This window comes from Thalia democratica, chromosome 8 (assembly GCF_965202585.1).
Source record: "Thalia democratica chromosome 8, ktThaDemo2.hap1.1, whole genome shotgun sequence".
Taxonomy (NCBI): Eukaryota; Metazoa; Chordata; class Thaliacea; order Salpida; family Salpidae; genus Thalia; species Thalia democratica.
This window is the reverse complement of record NC_139172.1, coordinates 40,289,058-40,313,381: the sequence shown is the minus strand read 5'-3', so window position 1 is coordinate 40,313,381 and position 24,324 is coordinate 40,289,058. Positions and strand designations below refer to the sequence as shown.

Below are 24,324 nucleotides of genomic sequence, written 5' to 3'. Positions count from 1 at the left end.
ATGTATTGAATGAAACATAGTTTTTTCATAAATAATTTAAAATAATAAGATATTTTTCGTAATGTAAACAAACAACTATGAAGCTCATATACATTTAGCTGATAATAAAAAAGTTTGAAAGTACACATGAATAATAGAAACAGTTTTAAGCAAATAAACTTTAAATACAAGCTTTATAACTATCTGCTAATTTCAGAAAAATTATTTAAAAAAAATATTCACTATATTAATTAAAACAAACTGCAAAATTAAGAAATTGATTGTTTATATTACATATACTCTTGTTTGATTATTGAATTTTTACCATATTGTAAGACTTGAGTCATATGATGATGTTTGATCAGAATCTTCTGGTCTTCTGAGATAATCACTGTTGAAAAATTTTGAGTTAGTAATTAAAAAGCTGGTTGATTTGATAAAGAATCGTAAATTGTATACGTGATTTAATTGATTCAGTGGTTTTATTTTTTAAAACAAAAGTAGGACAATATAAAAACTGTTTAACAATTTAATTTTAGAAATAAACTAAGATGCAGTTAAGTTACATATGTGCAAACACTTTTAAAAACTTTAATTGAATAATTATAATAAAAATGATAGTAACAATTAATGCACAGTACTAACAATTTATAAGTTAACAAGTATATATTTGAAAAAATAAAAAAGAGTAACAACGCTCAACAACTACGTAGCTTTCAAATTATACATCAAAATAATTTTTATAAACTGAAATTACTGAAGATAAGTGTAATATTGTAATTACTAATCTATAAGACAAAAACGTATTAGTAAATATTTTGATGCAACAAAACAAACTTGATTTAAACAAACAACTAACCGATTAGTAAACACTGGTGGTTGTCCTCTTTTTAATTTTGCTACAAGTAAGGTTTGATAACCCCCATATGATATTTCGATTTCAACTTCCTGTTATGAAAATTAAAAACTTTTTACATATGAAAATAATTTATAACAATTAATAACACAAATTACAACATTTTACTAACTTGAGTTAAAACTAATTGAAATAAAAACTAACATCATCAAAAGCGATGTTGTTTGTTTGAAAGTTTGAAATTTTCTCATCAAATTTTCTACAAGTTCTTAAATTTGTTTCATCGTTAACACGAAACCAGATACGAATCCTTTCAATTTGAATTTTATTGATGGAGTTGATTAACAATGAAATAAATTCCTCATTGTAATTGTAATCATTGAAAGTAAGATATTCAACCTTTTTAATTATTTTTAACTTTACTTTGATAAAACTTTCAAGTTCATGTTATGCATTTACTAATATTTTTAGCTAGATACAAAATAAAATGTTACAAATATCATATTTATTCTTGTTACTTTAATTGACACGAAACAAAATCATAATAAATGTTTTTTGTCAAAACGATAAATATATATAAATAAATGTTTCAAAACTGTTGTTCGATATTTATTTATAACATGAAAATAACTAAAAGAACCAAATAAATTTCAGTAACATGAATTTATCTGAACAATATTATAAAAGAAAATAACAGTTCAAATTTTTTTTAACTAATGTTAAAACAAACTTTGATATGTGATGTTGATAAAGTTCTTATCATCCTCTTTAGATTATTTGTATTTATATAAGGTAAATTCAACTCTTCTATCTGAGTTACAAAGTTACTTATAAATAATACGTCGGTTGTAACTTGTGGGTCGTCGATCTCAATAACAAAATGGTGACGTCTTAAAACTGACTTCAGTTCGTTTATTATGTTGTGATCACAAATTTCACTGTAATCTTTTCTGACTACTTTTGCATTGACAGCTGCGGTAATTTTTTATTGTTGGTTTGTTACTAAGTATATTTGTGTTTTATTTAGTTTTAATAAAAATTTACTCTATTTTTAATAAAATAAACTTCTAAGTTTTAAATTTTAACAAAAAGCTAAAACAACGTTAGTTTTATGTCCTTATAGTAAATTACGAGCTTAAATTTCACATAACGCTTCTTAAACAAATAGCAATATAATTTATATAATATGCTTTGTGTACTTGTACGATAACATTATGTATAAAAACAAATGGTTAGATATTTTCATAAAATAAATTTAATAAATAAAAGTTAAACATGTAAGTATAAGTTTAAAGTGATCAAATAATTTTATTATCTAACATCAATTTTATTGTACATTCTAAAAATTACGAGCTATGGATAAACTAAATCACTTTTATACGTATTAGTTTATAAAGTTAAATTAATTTTAAAACTAATTTACTAACGTCTAGTAATTGACAAATAGTTTCTATGACAACTGATGATACGTTCTGTTGATTTTTTGATAAATTTAAATTTCTTTCTTATCAGTTCATCATTATCTAAAACAAATATTTTAGTATTATAACTACAGTATAAATTTATACAAACAAAGTAGCACATTAAACTCTATGTATTGAAAGCTTTAGACTGAATAAATAAACAACATAAGCTTAAATGTAACCCAAGAGTTAAACGAATTTAAGAAAATAAGTAAAAACTAACCAAATACTAGAACATTCAGTAATGAAACTGTAAAGGTACGCACAGTTGCAAAATCATCTTCTCTGCCATATATATTAAGTTCATGAAAAATTCGTTGTAAAAACTCGCAGAAACTTGTAAAGTCTAGTTTCAACCATGCGTGTCGGCTTGTTAAATATTCCTGTTTAAAATATGATTTTAGTAATAAACAGGGTTTAGAAATAAATTAAAAGCTAATTCAGTTTTTAAATTATACTAACTTTTATTTAAGCTTTAAATCGAAGATATAACATTTCATTTTCAATTCATTTATATAGTACTGATCACAATAAGTTCTGTTTAAGTAATTCCTTTTATTGATTTTAGATTAAGAGTAAAATCAATACTAAAAAATTTAATAATAATAAAAAAATATTTGTTTTCTTTAAACCAAAACATATAGTACTTAAAAAAATAAACTTAACAACCTAACAAACAACTTTCGTTTAACCTAACTATATATTCTTAAACCTAACTAAACCTGGATATAAACAAAACAACTGAAATTTCAAGCTACAAAATATTTGTTTTTTTAAACATAAGTGAAAATTAATCAAATGACAAGTATTTGTAACAAATTAAACTTTTTATAATCCTTTATGTATCGTTTACACCTACTTTTGAAACTTTATCATAAAAAAAATTAGAACTTTAAAAACTAATTTTTAGCTATCACTAGTTTTTGTCTTGAGGAAAACACACAAAAATTGTAGCAATAAAATCAAATCGTTTTATAAAACATGTACAGGAATTTGTTTTAAATTATATACTTATTTGTATTAAGCTTTCACAAGTTCTTGTAAAACCTTTGTGTTACTTACTTTAAGAACTTAATAACTTTTAGAGGTTTAATTTGTTTCTATTTAAAAATTTAAACTTATTTTTAACATAATTAAGTAGTGTTTTAATTAGTTTATTAACTTTTGTTTAGTTTTGTAAGTTAAAGCTTAATATTCAATGAAAAATAGCACAGTATTTGATTATATTAATGGTTAACAATCTTTACATGAAAATATAAGTAAAACTTTTACTTAATATTGTTTCAATATAAAATATAAAAAAGGTCTTCGAAGTCTTATTAGAATCTAAATATTTTATTTTTGTTCAGCATCAACATTCCTGAACAATACCAAAGCAAAGAAAAAATTTAAGCTTTTTATACGCTTTTTAAACAACGAAACTTTTTTGAAACGTGGTGTATTAATCACTATCAACCACATATATTAATTTGTACAAAAGTATAAGTATCTAAAGTATATAGTAAGCAAAAGTTTTTTTTGTTTATGAGCATAATTTTGTTACTAGATTCATTATTTACTTTTCGACGTTTAATTTGTATGGCGTTTTTAATTAGTTATCTAAACATTTAGTATACAGTCGCCTCTAACAATTCCACGCACATTGTGTCCAAAGCAAATTTCGAAAATAAACGAGAGAACGTAACTATAGTTTTCATTCAAGATGTACATATATGTGAAAAGTTTTGATAAACTTGCGCACTTAAGACTAAAGTTGTCTTATATGATATAAGAGAAAGATTTGTGTAATGTTCATTCTTGTTTTTATTTAACATCATCACCATATCTTGCTAAAAGTTTCTTTTAAGCCTTTTCTTCAGAAAACTATTTCTATTGCTGTTAGCTTTTATTATTGTGAGTCAATATTTTTCTAGCAGAAATTTAATAACAACTATTTTTAACTATTTAAGCTTATGCTACACTGGGACATAAATAAAAGTTTATTTAACCGTCAATGAACGTAAGTATAAACAAATATAAAGCTAGTTTATCATTTAAACTTATTAGAAAAAATAATATTTTATCATTTCAACTAATACAATATATTTAGAATACTAAGGATTATTCAATTTTGTGTGTTTTTTTAGAAGTCTAAAATACGTAACTATACGAGAGTGCGTAGATTTGCGAAAAGTGACTGAAATGTTAAAACCTTTGAAAACTACAAAAAAATATTTTCATAAAATCATTATTTAGTTTTTAAAAGATGTGTAAAAAATCACTTACTAGTTTAAACGTAAAATATTTATAATAAACAGTTACTAGTATAAAATAATTTCAATTTAATGAAGTAAAATAAAAAATCTATCAATATAAAAACTTAATGAGTTTTTAAGACTTTAAATATACTTGTGTTTTTTGCGTTTTTTTTTTGACTGATTAAGCCTTAGCTTTATTAATTATAACTAACAGTTGTTTAGAGTTAATTATAACTAAGTTTTTCTATTCTAAAACTTTAGAACAGTTTTATCTAAATGTTTTACAAATATTCAATATAAATTATAAACATATATATTTTAAATAAACTAAAAATTAAAAACCTCTACTAATTATGAAAACGTAAAAAGCTTTTATCACTTAATAAAACTTTAACTAAGATATATGTCTTGTAAAAACAAAACTAACCTGTATGCTCTGATGAGCGAAGTAGAACAAGCTTGGACCAACTAAGGCTGAGTTTGTTTCTCCATGAACTCCTAAAGCGAGATCCTGGATTTCATTGGGATCAATTCTCAAACTAGACAGATCACTTTGATCAATGACAACCGATCCTTGCATGGTCTTTTTGTAAGCTAGTTCCATGATCTTACTCATGACATTTGTGTCTTCAATCTCTCCTGCATTGTGTGCACAATCCTGAAGCCTTCTAAGAAGCTCATCAAAAAGACTTGCAGTTGACCTTATTGTTTTCCAAACTTCATCAAGACCAGATAAATTGACAAGCATAGCAAAAAGTCGTAGAAAAAGTGGAGATTAAATAAGTTGTTGGACTCTCGGAGACTTTTCTTGAAGTTTTGAAATTACTTGGTAAACATCTCCTGTTTGGACGTAAAAAGACATCAGTATCCTCATACTAGTTTCAGACAAATCGTCAAGATAAAATACAGAATCGGGCTGGATTAATTCATTAAAGTTTAAAACAGAATGGGGTCTTGAAGTTAAAATAAGTCTTACGTCAGGTAATATTTTTCGTGAAAGAATAAGGAAAAGAAGTTTTGAAGGTAGATACTCTTTATGCACGTTTACTCTTGAAGACTCTTCTATGCAAGTTATCTCAAACCTTGCCTGGTCCAAACCGTCAATTACCAGAGTAACTTTGTGTTGGTTGGATAATAACCAGGCAAGTGCCTCGTCTGTTTGGTTTTCATTAATATTAATATCACTTGAAAAATATTTTAATCCTAAACTTATCAAGAAATACTTAAGATCAATCGGCTGTCGAGGATCAACAATCATAAGAGGAATGAATAAAGCGTATCGATTGCAATTAAATGTGGATAGAACACAACGTTTGCTTAAGGTGGTTTTTCCTGCACCAGCTGGACCAATAAGCAAGATATATGGGTTTGGATTAATCTTTAATTGTTTACTACGTCGTTTACTGTGTCCAGGCTCATTATGTTCAGAAAAACTTGACTCAGTAGACTGTTGGATTTCATTTTGATTTATTCTAAAATTTAAATTTATGTTCTAACTTGGTTTTCTACTTTACTGCATACTGAAACTGTTATTTTTTATTACCTCTCTACTTACACTTTAAATTTATATTTTAAAGCATTAAGTTTCTTTCTAAAATAAAAATAGTTTAAACTAATTGTTCACTTTAAAAGTTAGAAAAGTAAGACTTATTTACAGATAACCAAATTTTTTTATTAAGATATTTTTTATCAATTAAAGTTTGGTTTATTGAAGCTATTAACATGAGAACATACTAAGTAAAGTAATATCTAAGGAAGAAAAATTCATAATCAACCGAAAAACTTTTGATTATAATAGTTTAATGCTGATAATACAGTTCCTAGTATTATTTTTAACTAATAAATATTTTTATATAAACTATTGTAAACATGAAACTATAAAAATACTTTATTTGTTCAATCTAACTTGCATTCTATGACATATTAAATATTAATTATTGTAACTACTTAACTCAATATTTGAAATGTTTTGAGTTATGTAAATAATGTTACTACAATTTCTAAATTAGAAACTTTAACTGAAGTTTTTTAAATAATTAATTTTACTTTTGTTTACATAACTGAAACAAAAACTTTAGGTTTTACTAACATTTTTGTAATAAAAACCAAACAAAACTAACCCAACTACGTCATCAAAATTAACTACAGGAGCATGTTTGTAAATTTCTCTTTGTTCTTCAAGCACACGATACCTTCCATCAACAAATGCTGTGTTCCTTCTGAAGTGATCAATACTCTCTTTAATGACAGGATGAACCACTGGCACGTTTCGATTCATTTCTTCAGTGTCTTTTATTCCCATTGGATCAGCAAGAATTCCACATTTCTTCTGAAGTACATCTTTGATTTTAAGAATAAGACATCCTTCTGTAATATTTTATTAATAGTCTTATTTTTTTTGGTTGTGGCATAATTTAATAAAAAAAATAAAAACCATTAATTTTTTGCGAACAGCTGATTTTAATTTAAGATCAAGTCTGACTTCTAGGTTCAATAATCGACACTTATTAAACATATAACATTATTTTCTAAGAATGTGAAAATTATTTTCAAATTAAATACAATTCTATTTTGAAAACGTACTTCTATGTGAATAAAAATTATTATTAGTACATAGCTATTATGTAGAACTAAATTTATTATAAATACTAAAAATAATGTAAAAACTATACTTTAATTAATTCGTGATAAAATTGTTTTCTTTTTATGTAAACTAAATTATCAGTTTTACGTCATCACTCATAATACTTGAAGTACAACTGTTCTTCGTTGTACTAATATAAAAAAATTAAATTAGAATAGTTAGTGAAAAAAATCTTTACCATAAAGTCCATCTTTTTCATTGTAGTTTAGAAAATCACCACGAGCTGTAAAATATATTTTTTAATAACTAAAGTACGATTGGTGTTTTAAAATTTTTTTTACAGTAAACTGAATCTACTAGAAATTGTTAAGATACTGACAAAAATCATCAACTAATTTTACAGTACTTACATAATTAAAATTTTTAAACTTTTCAATATTCAAAACACTGAACTATTAAACTATCCTATAGCTTTAACTTCAAGATTAATTTGTAGAAAACCAAAATTTCTTTTAATTTTGAGTTTCGTAAAATCTTTATCACAGATTACAAAACATTAACGTATTAACTTACCAGGTCTAACAGCATCAGCAATACATTTTAAATTATTTTCTTCTAAAGATTTTAGAAGTGCTTCACTCCATCCAGGTAACAAATGACCACATGCTCCATTATGAAGAATCAATTCCACCATCTTGTAAATACTCCCTTCGTTTTGAAGACGCTCAATTTCTACCTAGTACAAAAATAGTGACTTACAAGCTAAACTGTTTGTAAAAAAGTATAAAAGAGTTTACACACTTTTCTTCTATTCCGGAGACTAACCTCATTTTCAACATTTCTTGTTTCATCCTACAGATTAAAAAGTAAGTTAACGTGTTAACTGATTATATTTAAGTTTATACAAACTTGTAAATCCTCCCTGAAAAACTTTTTCAACGGTGTGAAAACTTCTGGTATCTCAACAGTCTTCAGTTTTTGTGACAAGCTTGGATCGTTTGAGATTTTGAACACAAATAATTTGTCTTGTAAATCATCAGAAATTGTTAATTGTCTAATTTGATTCTCCATTTTATTCATAAGGTTTTAAATTTACAAATCTATATAAACTTACACTTCCTGTTTAGAAAATTGTTTGATAATTTAATCAATTTTAATTGAGTTAAAACGCTTGAAAAATAACTAAAATCTAACAGTATATGAAAAAAAATTCTGAAATAAGGTAAAATTAACTAATTATTAACAAAATTAGCTATTTTGCCACGGAAACTCTCATATTGTCCAAACTTTGTACGAAATGCCAGATAGTACCGCAAGACCATCAAACATTTCCTTTAAAGTCCAAAAAATCTTGTTATAACTCGCTAGACAGACAAAGTAGTGAGAAACTACTACATTTATAAAACTGAATTTAATACTGCCGTGTTAAAGGATTAGTTTGTGGTTACATCTAAGCGAATTGTCTGTGGTTGTGGTTTTATACTCCTGTTATGTACAATAGCAAAAATAGCTTTGCTGATAATAGCAGAAACGTTCTACCAGAGAAATAAATATTTTAAAATTGAAAAAACTTCGGCTAGCTCAATACATTTTTTTAAACTGATCTTTAGTGTGTTTATTTACGTTTGTCATTTACTGTATGTACAGCTAAAATAATTCTTATGTTTTTCTAAAACAAATAGTTTTGCTAGTTTACAAAAGATTAGTTAAATAATAATAAATTAGCAACAGTTTAATAACTGAGTTTGTTAAAATACTTTTTATTAAAACGTGCATAAAAAAATTGGTATAAATTTAATTCGAAACATCATTAACTATATTTTCAACTTTAAACATCAGCACTATATGTAGAAATTATTTAAAAACTGTCGAAAGCAATGTTTGGTATTAGAAGATTAGTTATACAGTCATGCGAAACTTTACTTTCAAACTTACTTCTGCATTTTTTTCAACTTTTTTTAAACCATGTATAAGTAAATTTGAGACTTTGAAAGTGAAGTTACAATCTAATTTTAAACAAACAATTATTTAGATCAGGGTATTACCCTCACATTAAGAACTTTTGGTTAAACATGTATATCTTCTAACTGTGTATAAATATTAGTCTCGTAGTTTTACTGTTATTTATAATTTTAATGTATAACTGTATATATTTTTACGTGTCTTATAATTTTAGTTGTTTTGCACTAATTTTAGTTATTTTGCACATATTTTGTTTTTTGATAATGAGTAAGGTAAAGTCGAAATGCCGTCACAATGAATTAAAAGCTACTAAGTTGTTATGTGTATCTCTTTAAAATGGTTTTTAGAAGTTCAAACATCCCCTCCTGTATCTTATTATAGTAAAATAACATTTATCAATTAGCTAGTAAGTTTTCAAGTCATTGTAATCTTGCTGAAGTGATTTTCAAACTGAAGCGCTTTAATATTTGGATCATTTCCAATGTTTCAGTTTCAAGAAGAAAAAAAGTTTAATGACTTTTTAAATATTGTATTGATGGTGGCCTTGAATTTTTTGAAAATTTAACGCGCTGTCTCTCCTGTATAGAGCAGGAAGCAAAGTTTTGTTAATAATATTTAAAAAAAATTCAAAATTTTAGAACAATATTCTGGACGTGAGCATAAAATTTTCTGCCAATTTTTTTACATAGAAAAAAAAACTTATTTTAAATGTACAAAATATTTATGCTTAATATTTATTTTTCAATGCTTTTCGTTGTTACTCGTAACTTGTTTAATAATAACGATATTGATGTAGTTCATTGAATGATGTTTATAAAAACTTTTTTTGATGAGTCTTTTTAATTATGAAGACACATTTGGACAAACGATCTCATATAACTTTTTTTAATAATAAAGATAAAACGTTATTATTAACTATAGCATAAGATTAAGTCAGAACTTTTTATTAGTTACATTAACGAGGTTTTAGTAAAACCAAAGTATTAAAAGTATTTTGTTCAAAATCTTGTATAAATCTAAACGTACCAAAAGTTAAGTAAATTTCACAAAAATATTTACAAGATAAATACTACCCTATTGCGTGAAAACTAGTATAAAAATAAGACAGAGTTTTTAGCTATTTAGAAACGGATGGTTAAGTATAAAGCTTGACATTTTATTATTAAAAAACACAATGATAAACACTTGACTAATTTTAAGCGTATGTAAGCATACATATTGGTATGATCACACGTTTAAAAGCATCCTTCAGCACTATAAGAATATCATATTGAATATTTATACGCGGTACAATACAATTGGATTTATTTTCATTTAATTATTTGTACCAAAAATACATTGTATAATTATTCTTAATTTATTTATTGTTTAAAAAGTTGTTTGTTCACTTATATATAGTTTTCTTACAATTTCTCACAAGTATTAACAAGTAAAAATAATTTAGAATTAAAACAAATAGTCATGTACACTAAGCTTTAAAATACTAAAAGTTGTTTTGCTACTGCAATTTTAAAAATTATTATTTAAGTTGTGAATAAACTAGTTTTTAGCAGTACAGTTATTTAGCTCTTATAATGAAAACATTTTGATCAAGCTAAAGATTAATTTTTATTTTAAGATCATACTAGTTATTAATACAGTCTTAAAACTAGATAACTATTACATTTAGAAAAATGTAATGACAAAATAGAATTACAGCATGCAAACTTACGGAGCAGGTTAGAATAGCACAGCGTCACTTTAGCACGGAGGAACACTTTAGCTAAGCGTCATTTTACCACAGATGGCCACTTTAGCACATTGGGTCACTTTTGCACGGAGCGTCATTTTTACACGGCGTCATTTTATCACCAAGCGTAAATTTTGCACCGTTTTTTTCCTTCTATTTTTGATTAAAGTGTTTATTTTTAACACTTTCTTTTTGGATTAAGCTTTATATTGCACAAACTAAACCTTTTTAAACCTTCATTTGAAAGTTTTTTGAAACTTGAGAAAAAAAATTTTAAATTATAAATACATAGAACACTGTAAATTTAATCATGCGTTCAAATAATAAATAAGGGTAAAACAACGCATTGGGTTCGTAAAATGTTCAAACGTATTTTACTACTTTATTTTGAAAGTATTTTATTAATTTTTAATATGTAGTACTATGTTTTTTTGAAAGCGATGTAAAAATAGATATAACAAAGTTTAATTAACAAATCTAATTAAAAAGATTAAGCAAACACTACACACTAAAGTAAAATTTTATTATGTAACTAGTTTTACTGGTATACGTATCAAAACAATTTGTTGTTTATTATAGTTATTATTCAGTTTTATTAAATAATAGATTACAAACTTGAAAACAAAGTTAAATTTACTTCTTTAGTTACATTATTTTAAATTTTGATATTAACTATTAAAACAAAAAAAAAAAAAATTCAATTATAGGTGCTTGATACATTAGTTTTAAATTCTTAAAATTAAGTTTATAGACAAAATTTATAAACACATTAAGAAAGCTTGAGTTTAATTTTTTTACATATCATGTTTATGTATTTAATAAAAAGCTTATAATGAAAGTTTTCCAGAAATAATAAAACTAAAACCAAAGATATTGTAAAAGAATATAAAGTTAGAAACACACGTTAATTAATTTTCTTCTGCAAGAATTGCTATCAACAACTACAGGTTTTTAGAATTGAAATACATGAAATCCTTAGAATACAATAGCTGTGTAAACATACTAAATTATATAAAATACTATTTTATAAACCTTATTAAATGTGTTTTTGAAATATAAAGTTATTGTAAAAAGTAAGAATGAATACTGTGCAAAAATACTATAAATCAACACATGTTTTAATGAAGTTACTTAAAACATATGTTTAGACACCTATTTTCACGTTTAAAAGCAGATTACATCTAATTCTAAAATAAGTTTATGTTGTATGAAACTACATTCAATACTTAAAAAAGTATAAATATTTCAAAATATAGTATAAAACTTTCAAGTTTTTTGATCAATTTAATTAAAATCATAAGGTTTTATATAATCAAACAGAGTTAATACTTGAAGGCATTTATTAGTTTTACTAAACTTGATTATTAAAACTTTAAACTGTTAAAAGCTGTTATTTTACTACCATATGTATTATAAAATTAAAAAACATTGTATACTAAATACAAAATCAGTAAATGATTATACACTAAACGTCTCTAAAATTATTCTGTAGTTCGTTTTAAACTATTTAGTTACTTTTTACTCTTTAGTTTTTATTTAAATTTTAAAAATATCACCTTTCTTTTGACTAAAAAAGTATATTATCTTAATAGTAAGTTAGTACTTATAATACCTTATCGTATTATTTATTTAGTTTAAAATGTTTACAATTCTTAAAGAACAAACTTTAAGCTTTAAATGTTTGCTATAAAAAATGTAATAAATTTAACACTATAACAACTAAAATGTACCAAAAAAGTTTATAAATAAGTTTCCCCTGGAGCACTTATTTTCAAAATAAAAAATAATAATTCCAGCTTAAAATTCATGAAAATTTAAAGTATTCACATTTATTTTTCATCAGTTGAATAAAAAGTTTTATTAATCCTCCTATTTTAAAGCTTTACGTCGTGCAAAAATAACACTTCGTGCAAAATTGACCCACCGTGCTAAATTGACGCCGTACATAAATAACCCCCATTATAAAAGGAACCACCATGCTAAAGTGACGCACCGTGCTAAAATGTCGCATTGCAAAAGTGATACAACGTGCAAAATTGACCCACCGTGCTAAAGTGACGCCGTGCAAAAATTAACCTCGTGCTAAAGTGACCCATCGTGCTTAAGTGACGCCGTGCAAAAATTACCCCCGTTCAAAATTGACCCATCGTGCTAAAGTGACGCCGTGCAAAAATGACGCATTGCAAAAGTGTTGCAACGTGCAAAATTGACCAACCGAGCTGAATTGACGACCCGTGCTAAAGTATGACTGTGTCAATTTGACACCCACCTGCCAGCTTTTAAAAAAGTGAAACAGAAATTTTGAATACTTTTAACCAAACTTTATGCATCATCACATAGAAGCTATTCTATAAAACTTAAAACGTTGCCTTGAATTTTTATATTTAAAAGATCTTTAAATTATTTTAATTTTATTAAACTTTGCGTTTACTGCATTAACTAAAAACATATTATTTCTATTTTTCAAATTATATTAAGTTTATCGAATATATAATATTAAAATTTAAAACAGTTATGTTAAGACACTTATAAAGTTAAAGAAAGAGCATTAACTTATGAATATATATATATAAATAAATATATATATATAAAAAGAAAGAAAGTTTAAGTTATAAAAAAGATTAAATCAAATTAAATAAGGTATGATTGTAAGTAAGTTTAAAATCTATATAAGCTTTTGTAATTCATATTCGTTTGCAAAATTTAAGTTTTACAAAGCTGTTCTGTATTTTACCATAAACTTTAAATAACTTCAATTCATTAGTCTATTAAACATATACATAAACATAAACATATAACTTTAAAAAAGAACTTTTAGAACAATATGTTTTGATTGAACTGTTCTTACAAAGTTAATTTGTGTAAATATTTAAAAATATCAATAAAAGTAACTAATAAAATCTATTTTAATTGTTATATATTCAATATATAGTGTTTATTGTATATAATACTATAAATATAAGTTTTTATTTTAATTGTTTTACACAATATTGATCTTACAAAGCCATTAAATTAAACTCATTTAAGTTTTTGTGATGTTTCTGTTTACTCTAAACAGAAACTTATATATATTCCTGTAGTTTAATATTTTATTGAAAAAAAAAAACGCTTTTTAGTAATTTTCGTTCAGTTTAACTTTCTTTTGAGTTTTATTAACAAATCCTTCAGTTGTCATGAATTCAAACTATTTAATGAAATATACTTTACGCAGATATTGAGTCATATGTGTTATGCAGAAAAAAGTAAAACTATGTCATTAAAGTTATAAATGACATTTATACATGTTATCTAACTAAAAAGTAGTTTGGAAGATTGAAAAAAATTCATCGGAAGATAAATTTCCTCAAAATGTTTCATAGTTTAAGTTAAGCGATGTTTTCGGCGCTTAAAAACTAAAAAAAAAAACTCATATTTGTGCAAAAATAATTTTAAATAACATAAAATAATCTAAAAAACTTTTTATGCTTAAAAAGTAAACTTATAACGGGTTGAACATATTTTGCAAACATTTTTAATTTTATTTGTAGTCTATTTTGACTTAATGGACGCTACAAAACTGTAGTATGTAGACTGAACTATATTTATTATATAAAAATCCAAAATCAAAACAACAATAACAATCGATTTAATTTAACTATCAGTTAATTGAGTTTTTGCTATCAAAGTAATTTCTCTTACTATCCTTGTAGTGGCTTTATTATTAACTAATTTTGCAAAAATACTATTTTTATGAGAGAATAGTTGTAAGTTTTCAAAATTAATCTAATATTTTATAATTGCAAGTAGTTATGCAAATTAAAGTTATAAAACAAAACAAAAACACTTTTTACATTAGCTAAACAAGTTACACTTATACTGTTGACATATTAAAACATTTTTTATAACGTGTTATGATGTGATTTAGTTTTATTACAAAATAAAAAGTTTAAAGAAACTTTATGTCTTGTAACAAGCTCACTTATAATTTTATAAAATTTTAATTCCTTCCACGTTCTAATGAATTTTTCCATTTAATCAGATTAAATTCTACATAAAGTAAATTAAAAAGTATATTTAAAACATGTTTTGAACATTTCTTATACAATTTAGCTGTAAATTTTAAAACATGACGTATTGTTTGCCTAAAGTATATTTTATCAACTATAATTTATAATACTTAAAGAGCTAGTTTATAAAGCTAATTAGGAATTTATAAGTAATTTTCAAACTTTATAACCTGTGCATCTAAAGTTTTTATAAAATATTATACTAGTAAAATAAATACATACTTTAAGCTAAAATAAAAATAGTACAAAGTAAAAATCAAAGCAGACTACTTTCAAACTGTTCATTAAAAAAAAAAAAATTTGTTTAACAAATTTAGTAATAAAAATAAAATGCTCTTTTTTACAAAGTGTAATATAAGTAACTTAATATTATCAAAGTTTTTATTTTTAGATTGTAATAGAAATAAATAATAAAAAACTCATCCATATAAGAGCAATAAAATTTTCGAAAATTAATAATTTACTAACCAGCTTTATTGATACAAGAAAGTTGAATGAAGTTATGGTAGTTTTTAAAAACAAGTTTCTATACGATATAATATTTTTGATTTTTATTTTAACTTATTTCTGCAATAAGTGTTATTGTCAGTTTTAAATAATCTATTTAATTTTTAACAAACAAACATTTTTTAAACATAAAAATAACATTCAAATTACGTTTAAATATTACTCTTTCTATGAACCTTAACATTGGCTAAATTCAATCTGATAACTATAAATAGCTACAAAATTAAAATATGTTATTGTGGCCTACTATCTTTAAACTACAAAAAAAAATGTATAAACTTAGCTAGTTATCTTTTACTAAAACAGATTTTAACAGCTTTTAAAACTACGAAAAGTTTTGTTAATGCTTGACTTACTTCAGGATTAAAGTTTAAATCAAGCATATCAAGAAAAAAAAATTGTAATACTCTAGTGTTCCCAATGCATAATATTAAATCTATTTTTGCAACAAGATGCAAACTTTAATACCAATAATATTTTGAAAACTAATAAACATGTCTTTTTCGGGACAATAAAATTTAAACGACTTAAATACGTCATTCAAAGCATATTCAAAATCAAAATACATCTTTAATAAGGTACCAAGCAATTTTCCTATTTCTCAGTGTTTCGTTTTACGATAAAAAGAAACTTTTTTTTTTAACCTATGCGTTAACTACACTAACGAAAAACATGATATCATATAATTTTTAAATCTCTTTAATTAGACATAAGTTGAAGGATATCTAAACTTTTAAAACTTAATAAAGACATGTAAAAACACTCAAAAGGTTTAAAAAAGGGCGTTAACCTATGAACATTTTTTAAATATATGAAATGAAACAAAGTTTTTTTTATAAAAAAGATTAAATAAGATTAAAGAAGTCAAGGATAAGATAAATAATTACTTTGTCTGTCATATATTGATGTTTTCAAGGATTTTAAGTAAGCTTTAAATCTAACATAAGCTATTGTAATTCTTATTCATTTGCAAACTTTAAGTATGACAAAACAGTTCTGTATTTTATTTTCAACTTTATAAACATAACATTAACTATAAAACATTTAACTTGAAAAAGAACATTTAGATTAGTATGTTTTGATTGAGTTTATCTTACAAAGTTAATTAATGTATGCGTTACTATTAGTTAGAACGATAAAAGTAACTAATATAATCCCTATAACTTGTAATATTTTTAATATATGGTATATAATGTAAAAAGCACTACAATAATAAGTTTTTATATCAACTGTTTTTGATTGTAATGACAACGTAAAGCCATTAAACTAGATTTATTATTAGTTTTTCTATTGTATGTTTTTTTTTTGTTTAATCTAAACAAAAGTGTGGTTTTTTCTTTCAGTAGACTAATGTTTCATTGAGAAATTTTAAAATACAGTTTAGTATTTTTAATTAACTTTAATTTTCTTTTAAATCTTCAGTTGTTTTAAATTCAAACTAGGTAACGAAGTATACTTTAAGCAGATATTAAGTCATGTGTTTTCCACAAATAAAAAATTTAATTATACCATTAAGGTTAGCAATTAAAAATTATACATTTTTAGTTCACTAAAAAAAGCTAGTAGATTTTAAAAATTTTATCGGAAAAAAAAAATCCTCAAAATGTTCAACAGTTTAGGTTAGGCGATATTTACGGAGTAATAGTTTTCGAAAACTCATATTTGTGCAACAATAACACGTGAAGATAAAAAGTAATCTAATAAAAACTTTTAATTTTTAAAAAGTATATTTACAACGCGTTGTACATAGCATTGCAGATTCTTTTTAGTTTTAAACTTAAACTGATTAAATTGACTTTACAAATATGTAGTGTGTAGACTATAACTGTATAATTTTCTCATTACAAAGAAAGTCAACATTGAAAATGACTTTAAAAATCGATTTTAATTTATTAAAACCAATAAACTAAGTTTTTCCTATTAAAGTAATTTCTTTAAATAACCGTGTAGTAGCTTATTAGTGCTTTTTTTTTTTTGCAAGTAAAAAAAACACTTTTATGAGAGAAAAAAGCATTGAGTTTAAAAAATAAGTTAAAATTATTAAAAAAACGTAATTTTTTTAATTTTATTTTATGTTGAATAAAAAACTTTAAGAAACTTTAAATAAGTTATAGGATAATTTTAATAGAAATTTAATTTACATTCTAACGAACTAATTATGACATTTATATAAGTAAAATAAACTTTGTTTTCTACCCATTAAGCATCAAAATTTATTTCAAATAACTTAAATATGTGTTTTATAATCTACAACAAATAAAAAGTTTAAAAAATTAAAAACTGTATCAAGCTCGCTTGAAAGTTTATATTATTTAAAGATTTTTTATTTTCTAATATAAGTTTTCCAGCTACTTAACTTACTTTTTATTTTGATTAATCTTGAAAAAAAACCTGTTTTGACTTTTCAACATTAGTAAAATAATTTTATTGTTAGTGTAAAACACAGCATGAATAATTTTATTTCTTAAAGTGTATTTTATTAACTAGGTTTTAAATAGCTAAATATCTTATTTATAAAACTGATAACAACATTATAAGTAATTTTAAAGTTTTTAAAGCAGTGCTTCTAAAGTTAACTAATAAATATTATACTGGTAGAAGAAAAACAGTTTTCAATTTGAGTAAAAAATTATCACAACATAAAACTAAGTAAATCAAAATAAATAACTGTAAAGTCTTGTAAAAAACTTAATATTACAAAGTTTTATTTTAATAAAATAAAAATAATTTACCTACCAGCTTTATTGATACAAGCAAGTTGAATGAAATTATTGATATTTTAAAGTTACAAGTTGTTTCTTTACGATGCAATATCTCGATCAATTGTTTCACATATTACTGCAATAATATTTATTTGTAGTTTTGATAAGCTAATTCATTTTATACAAACTTATTTCAAACATATAACTAATATAAACATTATTTAAATATTATTTTTTCTATGAACTTTTACATCGGCTACCTTTTCTTCAATCTGATAACTTTAAATAACTACAAGATTAAAAATTGTTGTTGTGGTGTATTAATGTCATACTACAAACTAAAACCATGTATAAACTTAGTTAGTTAAATTTTATTAAAACAGTTTTGTAACAGCTTTTAAAACTACTTAATACCACTATTTCTCGATAAAACAAAACTTGTACCATTTAGATTGAAAGACATCGAGAAACTTCAAACTGAGTTTATAAAAAAAATGCACGAAAAAGTTTGTCAATGCTTGACTCACTTCAAGATTAAGATTTTGTTCAAGCATCGAAAGAAAAAAAGAATTTAATATTCTAGTTTCATCAGTGCATGATGTTAAAATTATTTTTCCATTAAGACGTAACCTTTTATGCCAATAATATTTAGTCTTTTTCGGGAAAAGAAAAAACAAAGTGTTTTCAAATAATTTAATACATACTTAAATAGAGTAAATAAACTTAAGTTACAAGCTTAAAAAGTGATCTTAAAAAGAAATCAATAACCCTCATAAAACTAATGATAAACTCTTTAAATTTTGAAAAAGTAATCAATATTATAATAAGACAACAAAAAAACGTTTACTACCTTATCATAGTTCTTGTTTAAACTTGATAACAATTCAAAATATTTTCAAATTGCAAAAAGTTTTAGACTTTCTACATACTATGATCACTGACTTATTCAGTTGTATAGTTTTAAATTGATATTGATTTTTATTTAAACAATATCGCGTTGTATTACTACATTGCAATGACATTATAGTTAAATAATAAAGCGGTTTATTTGAATACTAAAACATTTGATGACGTTGTTAAGTCATTATGACGTAATAATAATCCGTAAGTGCGATAGGAACACAATAAACATTTAAATTTAGCTCAACTCTGACACAAACAGAAATTGAATATTATAAACACCAAAAAAAATAGTATTAGAAACTTGTTCTGTAAAACGATAACTAACTTGTTTCAAACCAGTTAAAACTATATACTTTCTTTTACACAGTAAACTTTTTTAACTTCGTGCAATTTATTGTAGAAAGTATAAGCACGGAAGTTTTAATGCTTATATATGGTTTCTAGAAAAGACAGAAGTTTCGTTATCACTGCTTTTTTTAACTAAAACAATATTAATATAGTTCATTGAATAATTCCTACAAAAATTTGACTAAAATTTTAATTTAAGATGTCTCTTTAATTTAAATGACACAATTGTACAAAAATGTTTTATAATATTATCATTTTAAGTTGTAAAAAATTAAACGTAAGATTAACTATTAGAAAAATAGATTGAGTCTGAACTTTTAACTTATCAGTTAACAAGGTGTTAGAAAAAAAGTTTTTTAAGCGTCTTCATATTTTAAAGTATGACAAATTAAGTAACTTTCTCAAAAAATTGTTCTCAGTATAAACACTTCCCTATCGCGTGAAAACTTTTAAAATAAAACAGAGCTTTCAACTGTTTAAATACGGATGTTGTAGTATAAAGCTTGATATATTTCTACCAAAAAACTCAATGAAAAACGCTTGACTAATTTTAGTGTAAAGGTAATTAAGCTTATATGATTACATATATAAAAACGTCATAAAACACTATTTTGAACTTATATTGAACATTGATATGCCATGCAACAAAATTAGTTTAATTTTCATTGAGTTGTTTGTGCCAAAAATACTTTATATAAACACTTGTTTACTTAATTTATACAAAAGGTAGTTTTTTTTTTTACTTATATATTTCTCATAGCTTAAAATAATTAACAACACCGAATAATCTTTTAAAATATGTCGAAGAGGGTACACTAAGCTTTAAATACTATTTTTTCTAAAATACTTATAGCAATTATCGTTGTACTATATAAAAATTAGATCTACAATACAGTTATTGAGATATTTTAATTCAAACATTTTAAAAGTTATTTTCAAATCTAGTAAAAGTTAATCTAGTAAAAGGCTAACTTTTATTTTAAGTTCAAAGTAGCTACCATTAGAATCTGAAACAAATTTAACTGTCAATTTTGAAAAAATATTAAACACAACATTGTATAACTATTGTGTGCCAACAAACAGGAATTAAATCAGAAATTTTACATAATTTTAACTGAATGTTGTGCTTTATCACATAAATGTTTTCCTATAAAACTTGATGCGTTGATATGAAAAAGGAAAAAAAAAACGATTAATCAGTTTGAAGTAAAAAGATTTTTTAATGTAGAAAAACTTTAAATGCGTCATTCAACGCATACTTGAATTCAAATTACGTTTTTACTTAGGTACAAAGCAAATTTTCTGTTTATCAGTGGTTTGTTTTACGCTAAACTAATAACTAACTAAAAACATGATGTCATATAATATTTCAGTGTCTTTAATTAAATTTAGTTTAAAGGAGATATAAGAATCTAAAATTTAATAAAGACATGTAAAAACACTTATAAGGTTTATCAAGGGCGTCAACTCATAAACATGTTTTTAAATAAAGGAAAAGAAAGAAAGTTTATGTTATAAAAATGATTAAATGAAATTTGAGAAAGTAGGTTTAGGATAAATAGTTACGTTGTTTGTCAAATATTGACTTTTCAAAGATTTTATGTAAGTTTCAAGTCTAACATAAGCTTTTAAAATTCTCGTTGGTTTGAAAAATTCAAGTATGACAAAACAGTTATTTATTTTAAACTTTATTAGACTTTAAATCGTTAGTTTCTAAAACATATAATTTAAAAAAAAAACATTTAGATCCGTAAGTTTTGATTGAGTTGAAATTACAAAGTTATTTTATGGAAAAATTACTAAGAAAATCAACAATAAAAGTAACTAATAAAATCGATTATTAATAATTTTGTTAAATACAAAATAGGTTTTAGGTCCTAAACGCGTTTAAAACTCACCTTTAATGTATTAAAATGTAAAGCTGAGTAGTTTGACTGAAAACAGTTGTTAATTACTTGTTGGAAAAAAAATTTTAGTATTTATACAAACCATTTTCTATTTATTCAGGAAGATTGTCATTTTTAAATCGATTATTATTAATGAATATCATTGTTGTGGTAGATTGCTAATTGTAGATATGTAAAATTATCAGATTTAAATAAAAGTTTTGCTTTGGGTAATTTGATAAAAGGATGTTCCAACTGAGTTAAAACAAAACAAAATATTAGTACAGAAATAAAAGTTTTTATAAATAAACATAAACTAAAATAAAATACATTTGTAAACCTTTTTTTTAAGTCTAACTATTACGCTTCATTTGTAAAAGTATGATATGAAGTTTTATACAAATTTTGTAGTATTGACCTCGTTAAGTCGGTCACTTCACTTTCGGGCCGGTCTTTTCAACTCTTCCGTATCCGGCCCGCTAGCCGTAAGTAGTCTCTAAACTAAAGTTTATTAAGCATTCTTAATTCTAACGCCTTTGTTTTATTTTATCCGCTATCAAATGTCAAGAGTAATACCATAGCAACTAAATTGAATTAATTACCTTTCTCATATACTTGTTCAAACTATTTAAAAAGCTTAACATTTATCAGAAAAACTACTCACGAAACATTAAACAACTTGCAAAACCCGAAACATATAGCAAGTTGTTGTAAGTTATTTTATTTATTAAAACAAAGTATCTTAAAAATTAGTAAGAATTGATTGTTATACGTCACAATAATTTCTATTGTTTACTCAGGGTCGGCAGCCTTTTGTAACTCCCGAGCCATTTATACTGAAAAGAGTTTAGAAGTTTTCAAACTATTTTTACTAAATTATCTCGTGTAAGTGTTGTTTTAGTTTTTTTATCGGTCGTAAAGAAACTATTGCGTATTTCAAAAAAATATTTTGTCTACAACACACTAAACATTTTAGAAACGTTTTTTTATTGCTCACTATGAATTTTCTTCTCATATTGTCGACTGTAAGTTGAATTCTTTGTTTAGTTAATTCTTATTTAAGTTTAAATTAAAAAATACTTATATTTTAAACAGTGCTTTCTCCTGAAATTTTAGTAAGTATATTTTTATATGAATTTTCATTGCCGTTATAGTTTGTACACGTTTGTTTTATTTTATTAATATTTTAACTGTTTGGAAAGACTTTATAAAACTTATAACAGCTCTTTTTGTAAAAAGTCTTAATACAAACATTAACTGGTAAAAAGTATTTAGTTTTATTATTGCAATTAATTTTTTAGAACATTTTTATGATTATGTTGATAGTATTTCGCTTAAAGTTACAACTACTAAATGATAATAATACTATTAGTTGTGTACTTTTTTAAGTAGTTGAAAGAATATAAGTCTTTTACTTAAAAGTATAATATTGTTTAAGTCACTAAGCTAAGCGCATCTATTTTAAACCTTTTACAGATTGAAACGAATTTTATTTACATTTAGTTTAAGTAAAATGATGTTATTCCAAAAATTGTGTACTTAACCTAGAAGTTACTGGAAGTATTTTAATTAGATAAAAAATGAAAAATTAGTTTAACCTTAATGTTATACTAGGGAACGGTCACAAGATTTTCTATAAAGCGAAACTTTTGCAAAAAGCGTCACTTTTGCACAAGAGCTTAAACTCTTCTATTTAAAAACTTTTTTGTTTAAAACATTATATTCACTAAATAAAAGCTTCTTTGTTAAGATTTGTAACCCGTTCTCTAGTATAACATCGGTCTTAAGCTAAACTTTTCAAGGCTAATAAAATAAGTATGCTACCAGTAAGCGATAGGTTAGGTACCTAATGTTTTGTACGAGAACCTTAATCATAGATTAAGTGTAAAAAAAATCGTCTAATTGTCATAAAAAGTGCAAAAATACTTACGGTCAACTTGGTGAGTTTAATATTTTTTTATTTTTTAGTGAGTTAGTAGTAAAGTCGCTTGCAAAATCATTACCGAATTTTTCGATACTTTTTTTCGTCAACTTACAGCTTATAACAATGGACAAATGTTTATTAAACAGTGTAAAATTTTAACACCTAAATATTTTATATCCACTAGCAGGTGTCAAGAGTAATACGACAGCAACTAAACTGAATGAAATTTGCTATTTTATAAGTTTGTTAATACTATTTAAACTTGTTATTTACGGAACATTAAACATTTAGCAAAACCCGAAACATATAGCAAGATGTGGTAAATTATTTTATTTTAGAAAACAGTGTAACTAAATCATCAGTAAGAATTGGCTGTATTACGTCACAATATATTTTAATGTTTACTCAGGGTCGGCAGCCTTTCGTAACTCGCAAGCCAATTTTACTAGAAAACGTTTTTCTCTAAACGTTCTTCTTAGAAAAAGTTTTTAGATCCACAGTTACTATAAAAACATTGTAGTAAACACTACAAAAATGCAACTTTAAACTAAAGTTATGACCAATTAAGCAATAAAAGAGTACTGTTAAGATAAAATTATTTAATTAAGATGAACATTTTAATTTTTTTAGACATAGAATTTATCTTTATAGTTTTTAAAAAGTTTTCTTTTTAATAGAAAGTTCCTCTTGGGTTTGGATTTTGGCTCTGAGGGCCGCAGTTAGCCGACCCCTATATTACTGACTCAATGTATCTTAGTTTTGAATAATATCTTTTAATTTATCACCACTAAAATTGGGGTTTAATAGATATTTACTCAAAACATTATAAATATACTTAAGTTGTACCTCCCAAAAAAAAAATATTTTTATACAATTTAAACAAACCAATGTATGTACAAATGACTTTTTTAGTTTATTAAGTATACAACACAAATAAACATATTGAACAAAGAAATAAAAAGTGTTATTAAAATGTTGGTTGTAAAAAATTTTAGTTTCATTTATAAAACTTAAGTTCTTAGTATATTCAGATTAACAAAAACAGAACAACATAATTCAGTAAGAGAGTATAAATAACTAAAGTTCTATTTTTCTAAAAGGAAAACAACCAATATTTATTTTTATATTGTCTTAAAATAAACTCTATATTTAGTATTAATTCATCTCGAAATACAAAGTTTTAAAGTTGTAAAATTCA

General features: G+C 24.1%; 1 protein-coding gene and 1 long non-coding RNA gene across 3 annotated transcripts; both read right to left on the bottom strand.

The window, feature by feature from the left end:
* Positions 1 to 241: 241 nt before the first annotated feature.
* Positions 242 to 5,283, bottom strand: LOC145843229 (uncharacterized). The gene is made up of 7 exons (XM_082950691.1): positions 4,963 to 5,283; positions 2,522 to 2,681; positions 2,263 to 2,358; positions 1,566 to 1,807; positions 1,040 to 1,234; positions 839 to 927; positions 242 to 370 (listed from the first exon to the last, which is right to left on the bottom strand). The coding sequence occupies exons 1-7, from the start codon at positions 5,281 to 5,283 to the stop codon at positions 301 to 303; spliced, it is 1,173 nt and encodes a 390-aa protein (XP_082806817.1). The 3' UTR covers positions 242 to 300.
* Positions 5,284 to 5,698: 415 nt separating this feature from the next.
* LOC145842809 (uncharacterized) lies at positions 5,699 to 6,823 on the bottom strand. 2 transcript variants are annotated; one of them, XR_014370218.1, is made up of 2 exons: positions 6,656 to 6,823; positions 5,699 to 6,007 (listed from the first exon to the last, which is right to left on the bottom strand). It is a non-coding gene; the product is annotated as an uncharacterized LOC145842809 (long non-coding RNA). The 2 variants fall into 2 exon arrangements; XR_014370217.1 differs by having other exon boundaries at positions 5,699 to 5,982.
* Between the last annotated feature and the right edge of the window lie 17,501 nt (positions 6,824 to 24,324).